General features: G+C 47.0%; 8 protein-coding genes across 8 annotated transcripts; 4 read left to right on the top strand and 4 right to left on the bottom strand.

Annotated features, from left to right (window-relative positions):
- Nucleotides 1-193: 193 nt before the first annotated feature.
- fgaFS (festuclavine dehydrogenase easG) lies at nt 194-1,314 on the bottom strand (the record flags this gene model as incomplete). Its single annotated transcript, XM_016743670.1, has 3 exons — nt 194-442; nt 518-717; nt 897-1,314. 3 exons carry the CDS (start codon nt 1,312-1,314, stop codon nt 194-196), a joined length of 867 nt encoding a protein of 288 aa, XP_016594735.1.
- Nucleotides 1,315-1,765: 451 nt separating this feature from the next.
- fgaOx3 (chanoclavine-I aldehyde reductase easA) lies at nt 1,766-2,890 on the bottom strand (the record flags this gene model as incomplete). Its single annotated transcript, XM_016743669.1, has 2 exons — nt 1,766-2,341; nt 2,390-2,890. 2 exons carry the CDS (start codon nt 2,888-2,890, stop codon nt 1,766-1,768), a joined length of 1,077 nt encoding a protein of 358 aa, XP_016594734.1.
- Nucleotides 2,891-3,367: 477 nt separating this feature from the next.
- On the top strand, nt 3,368-4,248 carry fgaDH (chanoclavine-I dehydrogenase easD; the record flags this gene model as incomplete). The annotated part of the gene is made up of 2 exons (XM_016743668.1): nt 3,368-3,956; nt 4,055-4,248. The coding sequence occupies 2 exons, from the start codon at nt 3,368-3,370 to the stop codon at nt 4,246-4,248; spliced, it is 783 nt and encodes a 260-aa protein (XP_016594733.1).
- Nucleotides 4,249-6,722: 2,474 nt separating this feature from the next.
- On the bottom strand, nt 6,723-10,367 carry PEX2_063960 (Peptidoglycan-binding Lysin subgroup; the record flags this gene model as incomplete). Its single annotated transcript, XM_016743667.1, has 5 exons — nt 6,723-7,721; nt 7,775-8,505; nt 8,573-9,280; nt 9,386-9,729; nt 9,799-10,367. 5 exons carry the CDS (start codon nt 10,365-10,367, stop codon nt 6,723-6,725), a joined length of 3,351 nt encoding a protein of 1,116 aa, XP_016594732.1.
- Nucleotides 10,368-12,345: 1,978 nt separating this feature from the next.
- Nucleotides 12,346-13,560, top strand: PEX2_063950 (uncharacterized protein; the record flags this gene model as incomplete). Its single annotated transcript, XM_016743666.1, has 3 exons — nt 12,346-12,563; nt 12,654-13,371; nt 13,441-13,560. 3 exons carry the CDS (start codon nt 12,346-12,348, stop codon nt 13,558-13,560), a joined length of 1,056 nt encoding a protein of 351 aa, XP_016594731.1.
- An 808-nt stretch (nt 13,561-14,368) lies between these two features.
- Nucleotides 14,369-16,126, top strand: PEX2_063940 (uncharacterized protein; the record flags this gene model as incomplete). Its single annotated transcript, XM_016743665.1, has 1 exon — nt 14,369-16,126. One exon carries the CDS (start codon nt 14,369-14,371, stop codon nt 16,124-16,126), a length of 1,758 nt encoding a protein of 585 aa, XP_016594730.1.
- Nucleotides 16,127-17,850: 1,724 nt separating this feature from the next.
- On the top strand, nt 17,851-18,986 carry PEX2_063930 (putative cell wall organization protein/glutathione transferase (Gto3); the record flags this gene model as incomplete). The annotated part of the gene is made up of 3 exons (XM_016743664.1): nt 17,851-18,237; nt 18,308-18,772; nt 18,825-18,986. The coding sequence occupies 3 exons, from the start codon at nt 17,851-17,853 to the stop codon at nt 18,984-18,986; spliced, it is 1,014 nt and encodes a 337-aa protein (XP_016594729.1).
- Nucleotides 18,987-19,627: 641 nt separating this feature from the next.
- Nucleotides 19,628-21,666, bottom strand: PEX2_063920 (uncharacterized protein; the record flags this gene model as incomplete). Its single annotated transcript, XM_016743663.1, has 6 exons — nt 19,628-20,289; nt 20,339-20,619; nt 20,669-20,730; nt 20,824-21,352; nt 21,403-21,431; nt 21,478-21,666. 6 exons carry the CDS (start codon nt 21,664-21,666, stop codon nt 19,628-19,630), a joined length of 1,752 nt encoding a protein of 583 aa, XP_016594728.1.
- Between the last annotated feature and the right edge of the window lie 41 nt (nt 21,667-21,707).

Genomic DNA, 21,707 nt, shown 5'->3' with positions numbered 1-21,707 from the left:
ATCTTCAGTTTCAATGAGCCTTTGAAAACCCGGTAGCATATTGTCCATTTACAAATCATGAAAATATATGAAGGAATCAAACACATTGACGTCTCAATATGTAACCCTGCTCCGTGAAATTTGATTCCGATACAGGTTTCTACTGCTCTCTTTGGCCGAAACAACAAAATCCAAAAATCAACCTTTTAATTGATCACAGCCAGCATTCTTTGTTTTTCGCCACAAAATTCTCAAAAGTCCTCGGACCGACGCCCGTCACCTCGCGGACTACATCATTCAATCGGTCCTCCGCACCACCCTTAATCATGGTGTCCATACCCGCTAGCATCATCGCATCTTCTGGGGGCATTCCAGTTGATTCGAGCCGTTTGGCGAGTTCGGCCTCGGAAAGATCCGTGTGCGAGATCTCTCTCCCCAGATGAGACGAAAGAATCATTGCCACCTGGACGGGAAAGCTGGATTAATCTACTGTTGACGCAGCATGGCAAAAAAGGGTATTGTTTTTGGAACACTGTACCTGATCATAAGTGAGAACTTTAGATCCGAGAATGATATGATCTGTGTTATGCGGAATTCGATCCGTCAGGGCCTTGAAGGCGACTCGAGCAATGTCATTGGCTGAGACGAATGGAATCTTGCCATTCCCCGTCGCAGAATACAATTTGTTGTCGTTCTTGATGGCCAGATATTGATACTCCTGGGGAGCAGAAAAGTTTTCTGTTTTGGAGCCTCGTGAGTTAAGGAATTGAACATCCAACCTAGCCCTTCGCCAAATTGCTCCTTCAGAAGTCGCGTTCCCGGAAGAAAGATGGGTAGAAGCAATAAAATACCAAAAAGGAAGAAAAAGAAAAGGAAGAAAAAGAAAAGGAAGAAAAAGAAAACGAAGACAAACTCACCCATGAACCACGTTGGTCTGAGTACCGCATACTCAATATCGAGCAGCTTGGCTAGATACTCATGCATCTGACCCATCGCAGGACCACCTAGGTCTATTGTGCTTGCACTGAGCAGCACGAACCGCCGGACTCCCCGGGGACGCGCAAAATCGATGAATCGGAGCATCGGCGGCGCAAGATCGAACACCGGCGGTGGCACTAGGTACACCGTTGAGATCGGCTGCATCCCGTCGGCTGCGACATGACTAAACGGAGTCTCGTAACTTTTCTCGTCCAGCCAGTCGAAATGCACCTGCTTGTGCGGATAGTTGAGGTCCACGGAGCGCGAGGCGACCAGGAAAGGGGCGTTGGCGGCATGCAGCAGAGAGGCGATTCGGCGGGAGGTCTTGCCTCGACCACCTAGCAAGAGAGTCGTCATGGTGGGTTAGTTTGAGTTGGAAAGGAAGGAAAAACTAGTGGGGAGGTTGAAACTTTTGGAAATCTAAGAGATGACCGATTACAAAGTAGTCGAAATACATATACGGAGGCCAGTACACAGAAGTTTCCCTTTTTTTTTTTTTTCTTTCTTGTTGAGCATTTAATTATTGCCACGGATAGATAGGTGAACTGAGATCAAGGACTGTGTGTGACATTTGAATTTACTGTAAATCAGAATTACTAGGTTCATGGACCTACTGGACGTACCGACAGGGTTTATGTTTCACCGTATATGTACATGTGCATATGCATATGCGTGTCTGACTAGTGCATCTGCCACTCTATAGTGACTCCACTTCAGCAGTCCAACCACAAAATTTTCGAACTTTTGTATAGATGCAAAAGTCCTTCGTGAATATACACATTTCCCCCCCTTCGACCCCTCAGCCCATTCACACTGCAAGTCCAATCTCAGTGGCCGCCAAAAATTCCTTGCTAAACGGATAATCGAGGTACCCCTTGTCCGAAAACGGGATGTAGAACGTATCGCGGTCATACGGCTGCAAGGGAATGCCCTGCTTGAGCCGATACGGGAGATCCGGGTTGGAGATATACAGTCGTCCAAACACGACGGCCACATTGGTATAGCCACGATAGGTCTCGTCCACGACACGACTGGCTGAGTCCGCGTCATAGCCACCTGCCAGGAGCACTGGTCTGCGATTGCCCCACATACGGACGAAGGTGAGATTGTCGATGTCGGGATGCGTCTTGTCCTCGACCCACCTCGAGTTAGCGAGGTGCAGGTAGGCAATGTCTAGGTTGCGGAGCCCAGTGATGATGTGCTCGAACTGAGCCACCAGTTCTGGCATCGTCCCCATGCCCTGGGAGGTGCTCCACTGCGAGAGCTTCATGCCAACTCGGTCGGCGCCGATGGCGGCCACCACCGCGCGGGTCACATCGAGCCCGAACCGCGCGCGGTTCTCAATACTGGCCCCCCACTGATCCGTACGCCGGTTGCAGGAGGCCTAGAAGAACTGATCGATCAGGAATCCATTTGCTCCATGAAGCTCGACCCCGTCGAAACCCGCCGCCATCCCGCAGCGTGCCGCGTGCACGTACTCAGCGATATACGCCTGGATTTCGGCCTCAGTCAGTGCGCGAGGCGTCGGTTGGTCAGGCTCCACCGGCACGGCACTGCTGGAAGTCAACTCGTGCCCCGCAGCAGCCAGCACTTCCTTCTCCGCAGAGCGCCCGGTAGCCCAGAGCTGAAGCCAGATGTAGGACCCCTTGGCGTGGACGGCGTGGACGATCTCCTGCCAGGCTTGCCCTTGCTCCTGGCTCCAGATCCCGGGGACGTTGGAGAACCCTTTAGCCTGGGAGGAGATAGCGGTGGCTTCTGTGATCAGAAGGGTCCCTGGAACCGAGGCCCGTTGAGCGTAGTACTCCTTCACAAATTCCAGCGGGATGCCTCCGTCATCGGCTCGAAAGCGAGTCATAGGAGATAGGACCAGCTTGTGTTGCAGGTCACACTTGCCCACTCGAAGAGGAGTAAACATATTATTTGACTTCGTCATTTGAGGCAATATGCGTCTTCACGTGAGAGAAAACATGTGTTAATGGTCGTATGAGTTCTGAAGAAGGGTCAAGATTGACCTTTCACTTTCGCCTCGAGGACAGATATATAGTTGTCAGATGTTGTTCTTGACCACCCTAGTACCCTAGTATGCAAAAAGTTTGGACAAATGTGCCTGCTGGCATTCTCCTCGCCAGAAGCATCTGCATATGCATATGCACATGCAGGGTGACGAGTTTAGTACTTTAATCTAGTGGTGACTGTATAATCGGCCGCTACATGAGGGGAAAATCATTCAATACCGAAGCAACGTCACAAATCGTATTCCGGTCGTCTGTCACAAACGCAGCGGGCTAGCGTCAGCCGTAGTCCTGGTTTGCCTTTCCAAGCATAAAACCCCATCTTTCTCTCGATCTAGGCCCTTGAACAATACATCTACATCACCCACTTTGACTGAGCATAGACCGAGCTAAATTCAATGGCATCTGTCACTGGCGGCGTGTTCGCCATTACAGGGGGTGCGTCCGGGATTGGCGCCGCCGTCTGTCGTCTACTAGCTCAGCGCGGAGCCGCGACGATCTGGGTCGGGGACATCTCCAACAACCGATTCGAGGAACTGAAACAATGCATCCACCAGGAGAACACTGCGACCCAGCTGCACTGCCAGACATTGAACATCACCTCGTCGGCCGAGGTAGAGAATTGGATGCGCGAAATCATCGCAACCTGCGGCGACCTCCATGGGGCCGCCAATGTCGCGGGCATTGCCCAGGGAGCGGGCCTCAGGCAAGTGCCTACGATCCTCGAAGAAACCGACGCCGAATGGTGCAATATCATGAGTGTCAACTTGGACGGCATCTTCTATTGCACCCGCGCGGAGGTGCGTGCCATGAAAGGCCTTCCCAGACGAGATCGCAGTATTGTCAACGTGGCCAGCATTGCGGCTTTTGCGCACACCCCCGATGTCTATGCGTATGGGACATCGAAGGGCGCTGCAGCTTATTTTACCGCCTGTGTGGCACCAGATGCAATTTCCATTGGAATCAGAGTCAACACAGTTTCTCCAGGTAAGAATGTCTGTTTGCAAGATGGGGAGATTTGGAACTTCAGGTTGAAACGATTGCATGCCTATTTACTAATGTGGAATCATTTTCGCGTATCGTAGGTATCACCAATACTGCGCTGCTTCCGCAATTCGAGCCAAGTGCTAAAGGCCTAGATGAGATACGGCAATTATACGATAAGCATGGTCTGCCGTTGATTGAACCTGAGGATGTGGCCAGGACAATTGTGTGGTTGCTCACCGAGGACTCGCGACCGGTGTACGGAGCAAATATCAATGTTGGCGCACCGATCTGAATACTGCGGGCCAATAGCCATCTGTCAGCAGTCCCGTGGAATGAACTTTACCTGTCAAGGTCACTGCAGTGTGAAATATTTGTGTGGTTGATCTTTTAGTCTCACACTGGAATATATCACTTGCACGGGAACTCTGTAGCCAAATTGTTTGTCTGCTGTATACACCAAACGTAAAGACCAAAACGGTTGACAACTTGTCGCTTTAACTAGGGCGAGATAAAAAGAAATTCCACACGAACTCATATAGTGAGATGTCCCGGGGAAATATGTAAATCGGTGTACACATGGCAAAATGTAGGCATAAATGGAAATCATTCAAATACCACTTGATGTCCACAATGTACAGTTGTAAAGATGTAATTTAAAAAATGCCCACCTTTGAAAATGCGCAGAGGTGAGATATAGTGTTGGGGAGTCCATTTTCACATTTATCACTGGCCGCTATGTTCCTTCGTACTCATCGCTTTACGCGGACGGAGGCGCATACTATGCCCCGTCATTCGTGACCCACGATATTATATTCGGGATACCCTTATTGAATCGACCGCTAAGCATCATTTCTGATGGACGATCTCGTACGAAGTCATTATCGTAGGTTGGATGAAAGAACCCCTTTGGTGAGCAGAGCGAGCCATTGGAACAGAGATATTGGATATAGCATCGAAAGGCACCTGGCGGAGACAGTTGATTGTTTCTTCAGATTGGTCGTTGTCCTGTTCAGTGCAGCCTAGCTGTTTTGCTATCAATGCGGTGGTCTCTGCGACTACTGGTGATTTGGTATTGAAATTTAGGTTTGGGCCACCGGACATCATTCTAAGCAAGTTTGAGGTTAACCATGAATCTGTTGTAGTCAATTTTGTATGCAAACTGTCATATGCCTTGGATATTTACACTGCTTGTTGGAATGGAACAGCCTGCTCGCCTCCGAAGGCAGTTAATTGAAGACCTATGTCAAGTGCGCTGACACTCTGTCCTATCGCGGTGATTATGGTATCGTTGTGATAGCTCTAAAAGAAGTGAAATAATTTGAAACGGTATTTTTACCTCTTTGAGGATCACCACCGGATGCATCGATATTATCTCGCACCCCTATAATGCCTATAGCCAATATGATGAATCCTGATGAATCTAAGCTGGTAAAGAGATGTTAGAACACTCACATTCTAACGCAGCACGCTGATCCCTTAATCCAGCTTTGGTATGCTTAGTATTAATGAAGGCCTCACCAGTAGCAAATCCAAAGAGACCGAGCCGATATTTAATCGCGACAAATATCACGGGTTGGTCATCGCGCATGGCCTGACCAACAAAGCCATCAAATTCATAGAGAATCTCTTCCCCGGAACCAAGAGCATGACCACCTGAATGAAAGTCATCTTTACCACAACTACTACACAGAAGAGACAGCTAAAATAGCCTGATCGAGTCCATCAATCTGATTATAATATCAATAGAACTTACCACCATGTAGATACACAACGACAGGAATCTTATCCCCGCTCTTAACACCCCGAACTCTCGCAATGCGCAGGCTGAGACAATTCTCACCAATATTTGTGACCTGACTGGTGAACGGTAAGATATCACCTAGCCTCTGTGGACACCAAGCACCGGGGGTAGCAGCATCGATTACAGTCCCAGCCACATGCTTCAATGGCACGGGAGGCGCAAAGCGACGGGAGCCCGATGGCTCTAGCACATAGAAGATGTTATAAAAATGCTCAATACCGGCACTAGAGAAGGAGCCATGGTATGTGATATCGTGAACAGAATCAAACACTTTTAGCTGAAGAAATGGAAGTGGAAGTTATATGTGACACTCGTTCGAATGATCAGGCCAGTTAGAGGAGAGAAAGCAATTGATAATATTGCGATAATTAGATCTCCAAACCCGGCTAAAAGGGGCAGCCTACCGGCCCCCATGGTGATTCCAATTCAAATTATAAGCGCGAATTGAAGAGGAGAAAAACGGTCAAACTGACTTTTGGGCATTTTAGAAATAGCCCTCGTGTTGGCAACGTTGGAAGGACTGGAGATCCACATCAATTGATCCCCAGTCTTACACACCCTTGCACCATCTTGGAGAGCATCACTTGAATCGGTCTTCCCACTATCAGCACCATTGAAGATTGAAGAAACACGAACGAAATGCAGAGTGTGAAGATACTAATAACTCTGTTTAATCTATCCCGAAGGGAGAGACGAGAAACAAAGGGGGTCGAGGTGTAAGAGGTGCTTCCAAGGTTCTAGTACGCCTCAGGCACGTCTGCTCTTCAAATGTTTAAAGTCAGAGTCCGAGTCCACTGAATCTCCGTGTCTCAAGCACTAGCATCATTTCTCGCACTATTTTCTACATAAAGAGTGGGTGATATTGCTATTTGGAAAAGGAATAGTTCAAGTAGTGATATTTCTATAATTAACTAGCCTGCCCGACTCGAGATAAAAGCCGCTAGCATTGCTCCACAACATGAGCATCAAGCCCTTTTACAAGCTTTAACAATATCCTGTACAATCGCATCGTTCGCCCGGAACTCTTTGCTGAAGGAGCTCAGAGTATCCTCGGTCAGCGCATTCCGGAAAGCGGCAGCTTTGGTGAAAGTCGTCTTGCTAGCCTTGCCAACAACTGAGGCATCAGCTCCCATGACTAGACCAAGGATGGCGAAGGGAGCTGAAGATGGATTCTTCACAATATCATAGACAGAAAGAGCTGCATTGCCAGCCTCGCCGACAACATAAGCCGCACGGGCAACGTTCGCCACGCCACCAATCGCATCGACTGCCTCTCCAGCGAACGGAATGATCATAAGAACAATGCTGACAATGTCTAAGATGAAACTGACTTTAGCTTCATCATCAGCTTTTTCCTGTTCTTTGCCGATTTTCGTGATGTTCTTCATTTGTTCAGTTGTGTCTGCAATCATAAAAACGGGCATACTGAGCGCGGTAGCGACGTCTTCGTCCGAGGCATCCATGGCCCCGATACGCATCTCTATGAAACTCCCGAGAATGACATCTTGAAGTGTCGTGATGTTAGGTACTGCAGTGTCGATGATGTCCTTGAGATTAGGAACATCGATGTCATCGTCCGCAGCCTTTACTGGCCAGTTGTGGTAAGTCACACCATGGCCAGTGCAAGGTTTGCAGTCTTTAGTAAGGTTAGGACAAGGAGGACAGGTAAGAGAATTCTCAGGGTCTGCGTATATGTCTTTCCACACAATCCAGTCCTTCTCAATTCCATAGTCGGCTTGAAGGGCTTTATAAAAGCCATCTTCATCACGTACTGTATATGTGATACTGACTTCACCTTGTCCTGGTTGTCCTTCTGGGACGTGCATTTCTGTACAGGCCGCATCGCCACTGCCATCCGATGTAGATGACCATTTGCAGTCCATGTAATTTTGTCCATCACTCCACATAAAGAGTGGTAATGAATCATCGATGCCGTTTCTGACCCATTCGGCATAGTATTTGAACTAGAGGCATATTAGCTTGAATGCGAAAGCACCACGAGGGGTTTGAAACTCACGTATTCATCATAATTGTCAGCTGCACTTTGATAGTTGTCCAGGATGTCAGGAAGAATTTTGATCAAAACCCAAACAACAGCCTGGGCCCGACAGCCTAAATCAATCTTATCAATTTTGTTCCTCAAGTCCTCCAGATTGTCCGGCCAATTGGCAGAAGAACATCCCGTAGGTAGAGCGGGAAGATCAAGGTCCTGAGCTTCATCGGAGTCGGGGTCAACACCCAAGTTCAATTCTTGAAGGTCGATAGCCCAATCAGTGACGCCTCCAAAGTTGAGTCCTTTGATCCAATCAATACGTGCCTCCTTGGTGTCATCTGACATATATGCCACCCAAGTAGTGATTTCGCCTTTAGTACCGTAAATCATTACGTCTGAAGCGGAATCCTCATCATACCACGTGCGGCCCTTGTAATTACTAGCACCCGAGTCCACACCCTGCATGATGAGATTAAGCTCGGCGTTTGAGATGTAGCCAGAAGTGTTGGTACAACTTCCAGCCTCGGCAGTGGAAACATCAAAAGCGCCACCGTATTTGCACATAGGACCAGTGCAGGTTGGGTCGACCATACCAAAGCTACGGCCGTAGCTTGAAACTCCAACAAAGATTTTGCTTGCAGGCACACCAGCCTTGGTGATCATCGCAAGAGAGTTTATAGTCTCGGTCTTGTTGACATGCGATCGAAGACAGTCTCCGCTGGGGCAGCCCACATCTGCGTAGGCATTATTATAATCTATTAAAATTCATATCGTTAGTAAGCTTCATCGACAATGAACCTAGGATGATATTTATAAACTCACCCCATTGGCCATGAAGGTCATAAGTCATGTAGATGAAGTATGAAACATAGTCAGACATTTTAGCGATTGGGAATGTCTTCAAGTACCAATATGAAGCAGGTAGAGCAATTGAAAGGGACTTATCACCAATAGTGCTCTTCATCAACTTCAAGAAACCAAGGTAATTGTCGTCGTCACTGTCAGAACCTGCAGGTACGCCAGGGATATCAGTGGCTCCAGGATACTCCCAATCAAAGTCGATACCGTCTAGTCCATCATATTTCTCGAAGAATGCCTTGATGTTCTTAGCGAACTTCTCACGATTTCCAGACTTGACGGCATCACGGTAACGCTGAAAAGTTGAGGCGGATGTTGACTCAGCCCAACCTCCAAACGAAAGAATCCTTTTATAGGATGCATCATTTTTGACGAATTTTTCAAACTGCGCTTTGTACTCATCGTTGTCAAAGGAAACATCAAAATCAGCAGTCAATCCAGCAAAAGCGAAGTGCACATGGGTCAAGGATGTATCGCTGATTTCATTGACGTCCATGTTCAGACATTCGCGCTTGAGGTTGAAGACTTCAAAATAAGCAACATGGTAGAAATTTTCTGGAGCGTCATCATTGTTGACGATGTATGTGCCACAGTTTGAGATGCATCCATTTTTGCCACTTTGAAAGGCCCCTGGGGCTTTTGTCCTGGCGGGTGACTCGGTACAGAATTCATCTGTGGTGCCACAGAAGCCCTAACCTGAGCAACAAGCATTCAGGGGACAAGGGTTGAGCTTAGTAAGATTCCAACCAGTATAATCTCCCGACGGAGCTTTGGTACCAGGCATTTGAGGACCACAAACAGCATTACTCAATGGAGACGGCATAGGAGTATTGCCTTCACTCAAACAGATGACTTGATCTGCTTTGAGATCGTTCGTGCCACAGCCAGCCCACCCCCAAGTGTCTTCGTTGAGGTCATAGATATCATCTTGTGTAACACCAAAATGAGCCGCAATTTCAGCACAGTTGTCGTTCGTCTGGATAGTATAAGTGCCACAAGTGCCATCTGACTGCTTCTTAGGGATGATATCTGGCAGAGATCCCGCTGAGCAGCAGACACGCTGCTTAACTTTCAAATTCTTGCAAAGATCAGTACCGGTGTTGTACTTGTCGAAATTGTCTCCTGATATACCACAGCGGGTTGCTAATGACGCACAACCGTCTCCTTGGTTGACTTCGATGGTCTTACAATCAGCACGAGGGGCTAGGAAACCTTCGAGCGATGAGGAGATATCTGATCGCTTGCTGACTTCAGAGACACCAAGCATGGTGGTCTTTGATTGGATCAAGTCATGACCGTCAGAGTCAAGGCAGCTACCCTTGGACCATGTCTGCAAGGCGCGATCGATACCTTCTAGATCATCCAATGAGTTCACAATATAAACACCAATGGTATTATCTCGCTTCGAGCTTGAGTCGCAGGATTGGATTATCTGGGATCCAGCTTTAAATTGCTTCTTGAAGTTGAGAAGGTATGGTCCAACATCGCTTTGATAGACATCTGCACCGGCATAAAGCGCAGCCACAGAGTCGCCAGCCTTTGACAGAAGTATGGTAGTGCCACATGAGGCAGCATTAGTCATGTAGGATGCTAGATTCTGGATTGCGGTACTGGAATCCTTGGTAGCCTTGATAGTACCAGCAGGGCCCACCTGAACAGTAATATCTGAAGTTTGCTGGGATGCCCCGCAAGACTTCGATACAACCAATGACTGCTTGACGACTTCTGAATCATTGCTATTGACATTACTCCATTTCATTTCTTGCAAACTCGAGGTTTGAGATTGATCGGGGAAAGGCTCAAGGACAGCGCAAGAGCGTACAACCAAGTTGGAGCTCGAGTCCCGGTAGATATGGTAGTCAAATAGTATTGGCTGCTCACAGATGCTCAAATAACTTTGGTCAACAATCCAGGTCCAATTACTCGGATTTGAGCCAACAACTGAGCAGGACTCTGGACAACCTGGAGCAGGCAAAATACCTGAGCTTGATGACTTGTTGTGCGAGGCATAGGTAAGAGAAGGAAGGGTAATGAGGAAGTTCAAAGAGAGGAAAGGAACGAAAGCCCCTATGGCAGTCTTCATCATGAAAGAATGAAGAGAAAGACTGCCTAGGCGATATGATAGTTGGAAAATGAAAAGGAACTTGAAAGGACAGTGGAGATGATGTTAAGATATACCCATCACTACCCAATGCAAGGTAAATTGCAAATACTTATACTTCGTTATTGAATGGCCACTCACAAGTTTGTAGACCACGAACTTGAACCGATGTGGGACGGGGCACCCTCGGAGCACATGAGTTCCCGTGTTTCACACCTCGACAGGATTTGGTGATACCAGTAACAGTTGAATCACAATATTACCACTAAGAAGCGGATTTCACTATGGAGTACGCAGGTTTGTTTCATTAATTCTAGATCTTTTTTTGCTTTTTCCTAAACTACTAGCTTGATGTATCTCGGTATTTCCATGTAGTCAGGGTCTTACTCCGTAGCCAGGGTCCTAGTCAGGGGCTTGGTGGACATCTGGAGACGACTACTTCAGGCTTGACAATGCAATCTTCGCCTCCAAGATCAAGACGGCACAGTACTAGGCCCTGCATGCAAGCTTTGCCGAGCATTGGTCTAAAAAATCTTATGATACAGCCTCGCGCTGTATTATTATCAATCTCTGAGTGGGTCCGAGAATGGCCCCCGATGCCCATCCCACATTTTGGCCCCCGCGTAGCAATTAAGGTGGGTGCTTCGCGGGTAACCGGCCCCCTTATCGAGATTTTTTTTAGAAGAGCCAATTAGAAGACAGCGGAGTCTCTACATGGTGCGCGAATGGCTGACCCTCCAACGGACCCTTCCCGCGGCCCCAATCCCCGAGGCTTGTTTTACACTTCATGTACCAGTAGGTGATTAATCTTAAAATTTTCCGCACAGGCTATTTTCGTGTTCCCTGAGTCATGGCCCCGGGGGCCTAATGAATCTAAGACGTCTGAATCTCATTGGATAATTCTCTTACATCAAGGCTGAACTTGAAGAGAGTCATTCTCATTCAGGGGAGTATGTACTTCAGTTAATTTCCATACTATGCCTCCCCTCTCTTATCGGGAATCTCTCTTCTGGTGAATCAGTGAATGCCATTAATAATTGATACATAAATGATACACTTGGAGAGCTTGACGCTGATTCCATATCCAAAGCTGTACGCCGTACATACAAGCTTCTGGGCGTCGCGGAATGCCAAGAAGAGCAAGCCCCCTGGTCAAGCATTTACGCCGTGCAGATCCCGCAAAATACTATCGAATTTAGCAACATGAAACCCAACCCAAAGAACTAATTTAGCGCTTATGCTAGCTTAGCCGTGAGCACCAATAATAATATGTATTGGCGTCCCAGCCTTCCAGTACTAGCACGTACATGAAACAATGCAGCTTCCCTTCTATAGTTTGGTAAATTTCCCAAGGCCACGGCTCGGAAGTAAAATGAGCGTGGCTTCTGTATGGAGTACGGAATGGAATAGCAGGATCGGCGTGGACTTGCCAAGAGACCGAATTTTTGAGAATATCTTGCGGTACGGAGTACAGGGAGAAATTAATATGCTCGGACTGTTCATTTGGGAAAGGTGGGAAAGGAGAGTCCCATAAAAGAACTTGAGAGCCTGTTCCGTCTGCTTTTTTTTTGATTAACTGAGCTCTCTTTTTGAAAAAGACTTTCCCCCGATCAATCAAGACTCTGGGATTACCAAGATGCTCTCCAGGGTGCCTGGGTTCTCTATTCTAGGCCTTGTTATAGTGTGGCTTGTTCATTTTACGAGCCTAAGTTATACAGCCCATTCCGGTTCTCATCATCATTTGCACACACACCATCGAAGAGCCGATATTCAAGGTATCATTGATAACGGGCTCAATGATCGTGCTCATACGTACGAAAGGCTGTTTTTGTGGGAGGCCTATAAAATCATTGGGTACGTTGTCACCGAGAGATTTTCGCCTTCTCAGAGCATCTAGCCAATATTCCAGTTGTCCATGACTAAGTTTTCGGTATTTCAATATAGTCAAACTGAGGGTTACAAAACACAAAAGCTCATACTTCCTTTCCTTTTGAAGAAGGACGGAACAGAACTTCTCACGCCCGGGCTAGATAATCGACATCTGATAACTGTTGGCGGCTCGGAGAAGCCGACAAATTATCCTCTTGATTATTCTGAATTCATGCTAAGATTGGGGGGCAAAAACACGGTGACCGTGGCTCATCCTGATATAACTGCGCCAGATTCTGAGGATGATGTTGAGAGGGCGGAACAGGAGTTGACTGATAAACGTCTCAATGGGCAAATTAAGATGGATAAAGTCAGCCCTTACCTCAAGACAGGTGGAAGCAATCAAATCCATACTCGATTTATCGAGAAAGTCATCGAAAAGGTGGCGGCGATCAGAAATGATGCGAAGAAGTCTAGTATTGGGGATGTTTCCGCACGTCTTGATCGCGCCGACACTATAAGTCGACGAATAATACTCCTCAGGAAAGCCTCGACAAACAACTGGCTGATCAAGTATCTATCCAGAGACGATGGTTGGAATCTCCAAAAAACTGAGGACGGTTCAACCCGTACCACTGTTACGACCGTGGACGACGCAGAGACCGGAGTTCCAGGCGAAGACAAGATATCCAAATACCAAACAATTAACTTTCCCGCAACCTTTAAGAATCCACTCAACACCGCGAAAATTCAAGGGAAGAACCTTCAAAGTGGAGTTGATTTTCATACCTGGGTGAGTTTCCCTTCTTTCAAGGTCTCATCTTATAAGCCCTAGAGGTACTAACTGCATGTTGATACATAGGCCAATGAGCTTGGGGACGTTTTACCCAGTACCAATGGTCCTTCAGCGAGCGACTCGAGTGTTAGCCATTGGCAAGAGATCACCGCTTGGGAGGATAAATCTTGGATAGATGAGTGTTGATCCTCAAGAGATTTGACGTTTATACTTGGTGAACTGGGAAATACATAATTTATTAGGGTTTTAAGATCCTACTAGCTTTCAAGTTGCACGATCAGTGTCACTAAGTAATAGGAATTAGTTAGCAAAACCCACACCAAAACAACAGGAAGATCACCATCTACCACGTACACATGTAAAAAAGTCCTCATTTAGAACCCAAGAGGCGCAAATGAGTGTAATTTTGAAGCTATCGTGAACACTTTATTACATATTATCCATAATCTGTGGTGATGGCCAGCATGGAATCTCCCTCTCTAAAAACCGCGAATTCTGTCTGGAGTCAGGGGCATCTATCGAGAGTAACTGTTTTTGAATTTTTATTTTTTGGGGGGATGCAATTTTGAGAAAATTTTGAAAGAATTCGCAGTTAAAATGAAATTAATAGTTTCGAATGAGAATCAGTGCGACGTACTTAACTTTGTCTATGGGTTCATATACATCCAGCCCAGTTTGTGTATGAGCTTGTAAGTTTACGGTACAGTTCCCGTCGCATATGATGGGGCACCACTGCACCAGGAGCAAATGAATGTCAAAGCTGAGTGGAGAATGAGAAGAAAAAAAAAAAAAAAAAGTGCGGGAAATAAACTGATGCAATTCAAATAATAGTGCGATCTACTTCGCCTATAAATACTAGCTGGTAGAAACATAATCCTGTCCTTCAAGAAGTTGACTTTCCCCTTCCTTTTCCTCAACATTGAACTTGATTTTCCCCACTTGTCACTGCACGCAGCACCAGCGCCACTGGCACCACTGCCCGTACTATTTCCTAATGGCGGCTACCGAACATTCTGGTAACAGCTTTATGAGCCAATACTCTATCGTTTTACCGAAAAGGCAGGCAACTGACTCTTCCGGCAAACCTATACCTGCATGCGACCCCGATCAATGTGCTGCGGCAATAAAGGGGGAGGGAGTCCCCGTCGATCTAAGCTCGTTTTGGTATCGGAGAGCAGTCATTCGTGGGATTCGTGATTCACTTCAATTTGCAACAAGCCCAGCAATTATTGAGCTATGCTCCGGCGACGATGGTCAGGCCTATCAATTTTCCCGCGCCCGCAATGCTCGCCTGATAATGAGTGATATAATCCCCGATATGCAAAATCCTGCCACTCAGCCGTACTGTATATGGTATCCCGAGCTTGCATCAGAAGAAACATATCGCGAAGTTGCCCGTCAGTATCCGTCTATGCGATATCAAGTAGGCCGAGCGTGTGCTGCAGCATGCTACACAGATCTTTACAAAGAATTGGACCTTTTGCCTGACGTTTCTATTGCGGAAGAATCCCGCGAAGTTGATAAAGACGCCGAAATCTACAAGATCATCATGTCCGCCCCCCAACGATATGTTGTTATGGAAGATTTCTCTCGATCCGTTCATCTTAAAACCCTACGAACACCTGCGTTTTTGAATGGTGATATGAAGCCCAGATGGGCTTTGGGGCAGCGAGTTTACCCTGGTAAAAATTTACCAGAGACGACTGCTGATGATATTGACATCGAGGAAGATGGATTTATCGGCTTGCAAGATATCAGCTTGAAGGATATCAGCGGAGTGGAGGACTACGCTAAGCTGGGCCCAGGCCAGTCTAATCAATTGTGGATGCCTCTTCCGCCTGATCTCCCAGTTCTCGAAAAGCGCCTTCAGACACAGATGGCCGCGTGGGAAGGCAATGTGGATCGATACAGTCGACTAATGCACCCACGCAGGCTGAGAACCAAAATTGAATACAATTGTGTTCTTCGTGGAATTTATCACAGTACAACCTTCGCTAGATGGTGGGCCTATCAGCTGGAAACAAACCCTGGACGTGCTATCCTCCCTGGTAAATTGCTTGGCCAAGGCAATGAACGGGAGTGCAGAGAGATTCGCACTGCGATCAATGCCCGCATGATAATGAACAATGATATCTCTGGTATCGACGATGACTCTGACTGCCTCCCGTGGGTTATATGGGGGCCCGTGAAGCCCTCTGAAAATACTTTAACTGATCTGGTTCGAAAGTGTCCGTCCATGGGACACCAAATTGCGGTCACTTGTATAACATGTGATTACGAATCGATATTCCGAAGTTTGAAGCCCCCCTACACCAAATCCTTGTATGTGGCTGCCAGGCGAAGTGAAAATCCATTCTACCTACAATACCTTGAGGAAATCATGAAGGAGCACGACATAAACCCCCCGGACTTTCACGACTTCAAGGACTTTGATTACACTGCACCAGGCTTACAGACTGATCTGGAGCCTAGAGATGCTCTCACTGATCACACTGTCAGCTACCATGACATGGAGATCGGGTATGGGCAATATCCCTGTGGAAATGAACACGAAGAAACTCCAGGTACATATGGAGGCGGGCTAGCGAAGGCGGGAAGGGTGGAGAGATACATGTGGCTCTCAACTGAAACTGCACAGAAGTTAAAAGATGAACTTGAGGTGCTCTACGAAGGTGCGGATACTGGTCTTTTGTATGGCGATGATGAACTTCATTCCAAGCTTTCACGTCGTATACAGCCCATGGATTGGTAGTATGCAGGTTTCGATATGTCGAATACAGTCAGTCTCTTTGATTTTCGAGTATTATCTGCCGGATATTCGCTAGCTTAGTTACTGATGGCAATATTAGAAGGTAGCACCAGGCTGTAATAATACACATAGTTATTCCCAATCCAACCCTAATGAGCCTATTTTTGAGCCTTTTGATAAGCCTATTGATGCTAGGCAAGTACAAGCGACCAACAGAACCATAAGAATCGAGTAAAATAGATAGGTGGGCCATTCTTCTGAGTTCCAGCCGAGTAGTTCTTCAGTGTAAAAGAGACGGATAGAGCCCTAGGCCAAGCAGATAAGTCAGTTATAAATGATCTTCAAAGATGACATCAATGGTTGAAAACAGTCCTTGGGAAACCTACAGTTCGATGCTCCGATTTCCTCGGTCTGCTTCTTTGCAGACGCCAAAGCTTTGCGGGTGCGATGATACTATCCATCGAGAGCAAAGACATCGTCCTCAAGCATGACAGTATACGGGGTATTGGCTGCCTTATATGCTTTCAGCAGATATGTGTAATCAAAGAGAGCCTTTTCACGCCCTGAGACTTTTGCCGTGTCTGTCTTAAGGGATAAAATGTGATCAACATCTACCTCTGCGGGGCCGTATAGCAACACTTGGTCCGGCAGTTCATGAAGCTAAGGCTCTGAGTATGCTGAATACTGAGAGAAATCCGTTTGTGCAATGAACAATATAAGATGGATGTCGGCGCGCTCTTCTTCGCTTGAACCTTCTAGGACAGTCCCCACGGCAGTTTTGAAATATAGTACACTATTTCGGGCGATAGATGCAATACCAACGCATAATCCAGGCTCTGACGAGGCCTTTGGTGTAGACCGCACTGTGGTAAGAGTCTGCCTCGTGCGCTCTTGCTGAAGAATAAGAAGCATCATATGCAGTCCAAGGTCTAAAAAGCACCGAGCCTGGGTCGCGAGAAGAAATGGCGCGCGCGTAGAATACGAAGAGAGAGAAATATGCAAGAAAGCAGAGAAAGACGGAGAAACCCTTGTCGAGAAGTGCTCAAAGCGTGGTGAATTATTTACGTCTTCATCGCGCAAGTCACCGGCTTCGATTTTGGTGGGAAGCTCGACTCACACCAAGGCTAATATCGTCGAGGGGCAATTTTAAGGACACAAGAATAGTCAGCCACGTTAGTGACGTCTTTTTAGCTAGTCTTAACTGTCTTTTCATATATCTTTTAAGTTTTTCTTTTAGCTGGTTTTTTGAGACATATGTAAATGCAGTAAAAAAAAGCATACTTTGTAAGCGACTTCTCTATATATAATCAGGGATCGAACAAGACCAAGCGTGTGGGGAATGCGATCAGATATGAAGTCCAAGTGCTGGGAAAACGCTGGTTAGTGGCTACATATTTGACAAGACAAGAGCCATTTATAAAATACTAACATATACATGTACCTATATGTTATAAACAAGTTTGGTCATGATGGTTATAACGAGATACGTGAGCAAAAAGATATACCTAAATGAAATTTGTTGACGCGAGCCCAAAGATAATTAGTATTTCGATGCTCATAACCCCCGATGATGGTGTCATGTCATATTAGCGGGACTGTTCCGCACAACGTTATCAATCAAAGACCTAAACACCTGGATACCTACATTTAGACAACTTAACACTTCCCAAATTATCTGCGTCAACATTGAAAACCAATTGCTCATTTATTTCAAAATTTCATCGGCCATGACACTCCCAACCGCAATCCATGAGCCCGCAACTGCTGACGGCTGGCATGGCGTCATTCCAAGTGAGGAGTTCCCCGCCGAGAAAGGCCGTTACCACCTCTATATCGGCCTCTTTTGTCCCTTCGCCCACCGCGTAAATTTTGTCCGTCATCTGAAAGGCTTGACCGAATTCATTGACATCAGCATTGTCAAGCCATACCCTAAGGGTGACGCCAAAGGTTGGCCAGGATGGCGGTTCCCGGCCTCGAATGATGAGTATCCTGGTGCGACAGTTGATCACCTGTTTGGTGAAGACTATTTGCACAAAGTCTATTTCCGAGACGATCCGGATTACAAGGGGCGGTATTCGGTGCCGTTGCTGTGGGATAAGAAGGCGGGGAGAGCGGTTTGCAATGTACAAAACCTAGTTAGCGAGTCTGGGCAAGTATATGTACTGACCGGATATTCGTCGTTAGGAAAGTGCTGAACTTCTCCGATGGCTCCCCACGGCGTTCAATGAGCTACTCCCACCATCGCTCGCTACAATTGACCTCTACCCGATCCATCTGCGAGATAAAATCGACGCAGTCACCTTATGGATGCAATCTGATGTCAATGCTGGAGTATATAAAGCAGGCTTTGCATCCTCGCAGGAGGATTATGACAAAAACGTCATTCCTGTGTTTGGGGCCTTGAACAAGCTCGAGAAGATCATTGCAAATAATGGAGGCCCATTTGTGCTCGGTCGGGATTTAACCGAGCTAGATATCCGGTTGTATGCAACATTGATCCGTTTTGACACGGTGTATGTGCAACATTTCAAGTGCAACCTAGGTACTATCCGACATGATTATCCAGTTTTGAATAACTGGCTCAAGGGCATGTATTGGAATGTTAAAGCGGCGAGGGACTCAACAAACTTTCTACATATCAAAGAAAATGTATGTTGACGCGTCCTTTTGGTAGTAATTGACACCAACTGACTTGATACAGTATACCAAGAGTCATGCGGATATCAATCCAAAGGCAATCACGCCTCTGGGTCCGTTCCCTGATGTTGAGGAGGGGTTTGAAGATGATTGGAGCAAGTTGGCTGTTGGTGAGGTCAAGCAGCCCGATGTGTTAGATTACGAAACTACAATTCCTGATCTCTAGTGGTTGATATTGGCTGTCAAGGTGTTTGATGTTAATATATCTACAATCGTGAATTAAGTGCGCCTTTGATATCGTTTTTTTTTTTTTTTTGATCTTTATGTATAAGAAGATCATGGCTACCGAAGTAGAGCGAATTAGAAATATCAAGCTAGAAGTATCGTGCCGGACGTGGCCTAGCAGAGCCTCACGCGCGACTAATATATATGTATATGAGATGCACCTTTTTAATGGATCATTTATATCAGGCTATTCCAAGGTTGATATGTCTCTAAATATCCGCGATTTTTCAACCGGAAACTCCGGCCACCCGGTCCCGTACCGGATAATCCGTTACACCAGTTGGGGCCGAGGATCATACGAACATCCTGCTTTCATATTCCAAGTTTACCAACATCGGAAGGCTATTACTATGCAGCTTAGTATCGTGTGTGGAACTGACTGAATGATCACACTTCTCAGACCGTTACACCTGGGCATTTTCTTGTGCCTCACGATGTGTATTAACGATTCACTGGAATAATTCTTGTGCAATATGAACTATGGGAGCGTATTTATGGAAACCTTAACCATCTGCCATGAAACCATGGAATATTTTATCCACTATCTTGTGACGTGATTCACAAAGCAACATATCAGGTATTCTAGCTAAAACCAATGAAATCACTCAATAGAGAATCCCACTGGATGTCTTCGATAGGGAACATGTCGCCTAGATCGCCGTAGGCAGACCCATCTGGCCAGACTTGGGGTGTCATAGCAACATCATTGGCGTGAACAGTCATCATGGACGTATCCTGCCTTGCGTCTTGGGACGGCGCACTTCCAACAATTGCCTTGATTTGATATGGATAACAACGTGCTAGAAGCCGCATTTTGGAGCAAAGGCTCCCCACAATGTCCGCCTCTTTGTCTGCAGCAGACATTCCCTCACATTTTGTCTCCAGTGCGTTGGCAAGCTCTATGACAAGATTGGGATACTCTGCTGCATCCACAACGGCCTGCACCTGGGCTTCCATGGCAGAGTCCGTAGGAGTAGCAATGAGATTGAGAAGAGTCAATACTGCAGCAGGCATGTAGCCCACTGCGGCACATATACGAGCACATGTAGTTATTGTAATTTGAGCAATTTCCGACACTGGTAGGTTTGTGATCATGTGAATGAGTTCCTTGCTTCGCTGTATTATACCCATTAGCATGGTTGTCCGGACTGCGCTGGCAGGCTCTGTAATCCACATTTCCTGCCGAAGAGATAATTCCTCGAGCCGGATTTCCACGTATTTGATCTCAATGCGCATAGCATTCTCTGCAACGGTTGGTCAATCCCCATCAACTAGTTTGGATCCAAGACACACCTGTTGACGAAGGGCAGCTTGAGATGTCCTTTTCTACACATGCCCTCACGCTATCAAATTGCCGCTGCAGAGAGCCGCGCGTAACTTGAACGAGAGCCCTTCCACCGCTTGCTTGTATCGAAGCGTAAACATCATCCACTGTTGCCAAGAACGACTGTAGATGTATAAATGGCGCAACCCACCGATCAGATAAATGCTCGGTAGAGGATATACTGTCAATGCACTCATTGGTTCGATCATCATGCTTCATGACCGTCGGCCGGCCGAGTGTGCCACATAAACTAAAAAGTATTTAGTCGAAGCCACATCTACCAGCGCAGAGAACCTCACCCAGCCGACAGCCAATACGTACCAAGCAGCGCCCGCTGCTCATCCAAATTTGTACTAGACTTTCTGTGAAGTCCCAAATCATATAAAATAGAAACACAAAGCTGAATCAACAGTAAAAGTTGCGGGTGATATCTCTCCGCGGGGTATGAGTACCATGCGACGTGAACCAACAGACCACGGAGTAACTCAAGATTCCTCTCGGATCGCGCCACAACCCTCAACGTGACATGCTTCATAATCTCCTCGGCGACAGTTTTGCGCATAGGGTGCGCACTGCCCATAGTTGCGGCCACAACACACAAAAAGAGAAAAGGCTCTTGGTCCCTAAGTCGAGCGGCTGTCTCGCCGTGTGCAATCAATACAAAGGGAAACTTGGGCACTAATTCAAGCTGGAAAGTCGTGACTAAGCGTTCAGCCTCAGCTTCACTCAAAAGCCCTTGGTCTACGATAGACGGCTGGCCTTCTAGAATGGAGCTGGTCGGCGGATCAAGGCCGTGGGACGGGTCTTGAGCAACGTCTAGCAGCGCGGCAATGTTTGCCGAATCCAGCTCGGAATCACGAGATGAGCCCAAGTTGTTGGTGAGCAGATTAGAAGTATCGGGCGGTGCCCGCCCGTTCTGCCGGGTTAAGGCAGCCAGCTGCGACGTCAGTTGGTCGACCTTCTTCTCTAGCAACTCCACACGGCTACATCCATGATTAATACCACAAGTTTTATATGTGTTGGGAAGGATTACCTCGGCGCAGCCTTGTGCTTCCGCTTCGTCTGCGGAAGGTCAAGGTATGTGCACGACTTTCCCAAACGAGCGCACCGCTGGCATAAGTTGACAGCCTGTGGCGTACATTTCGCTTTCGCAACCGTGCACGCCACACATGCCCTTCTCTTGACTGACGATATTGTGGCGTTCATGATGTTGCATAAGGAGCTGAACAGGAAACGGAAACGGAGCGCCCGGTTGACTCCCGGCTGGTGGGAAGTTGGAGCGGGAAACCCGGACCATCCGGTCGGAACGGTTTGTAATCCGCCCGAATGTATGTATAA

Source organism: Penicillium expansum (genome assembly GCF_000769745.1).
Source record: "Penicillium expansum strain MD-8 chromosome Unknown contig210, whole genome shotgun sequence".
NCBI classification, from domain to species: Eukaryota; Fungi; Ascomycota; class Eurotiomycetes; order Eurotiales; family Aspergillaceae; genus Penicillium; species Penicillium expansum.
The sequence above is the reverse complement of the archived record's forward strand: the minus strand, read 5'-3'. Positions and strand labels throughout refer to the sequence as shown.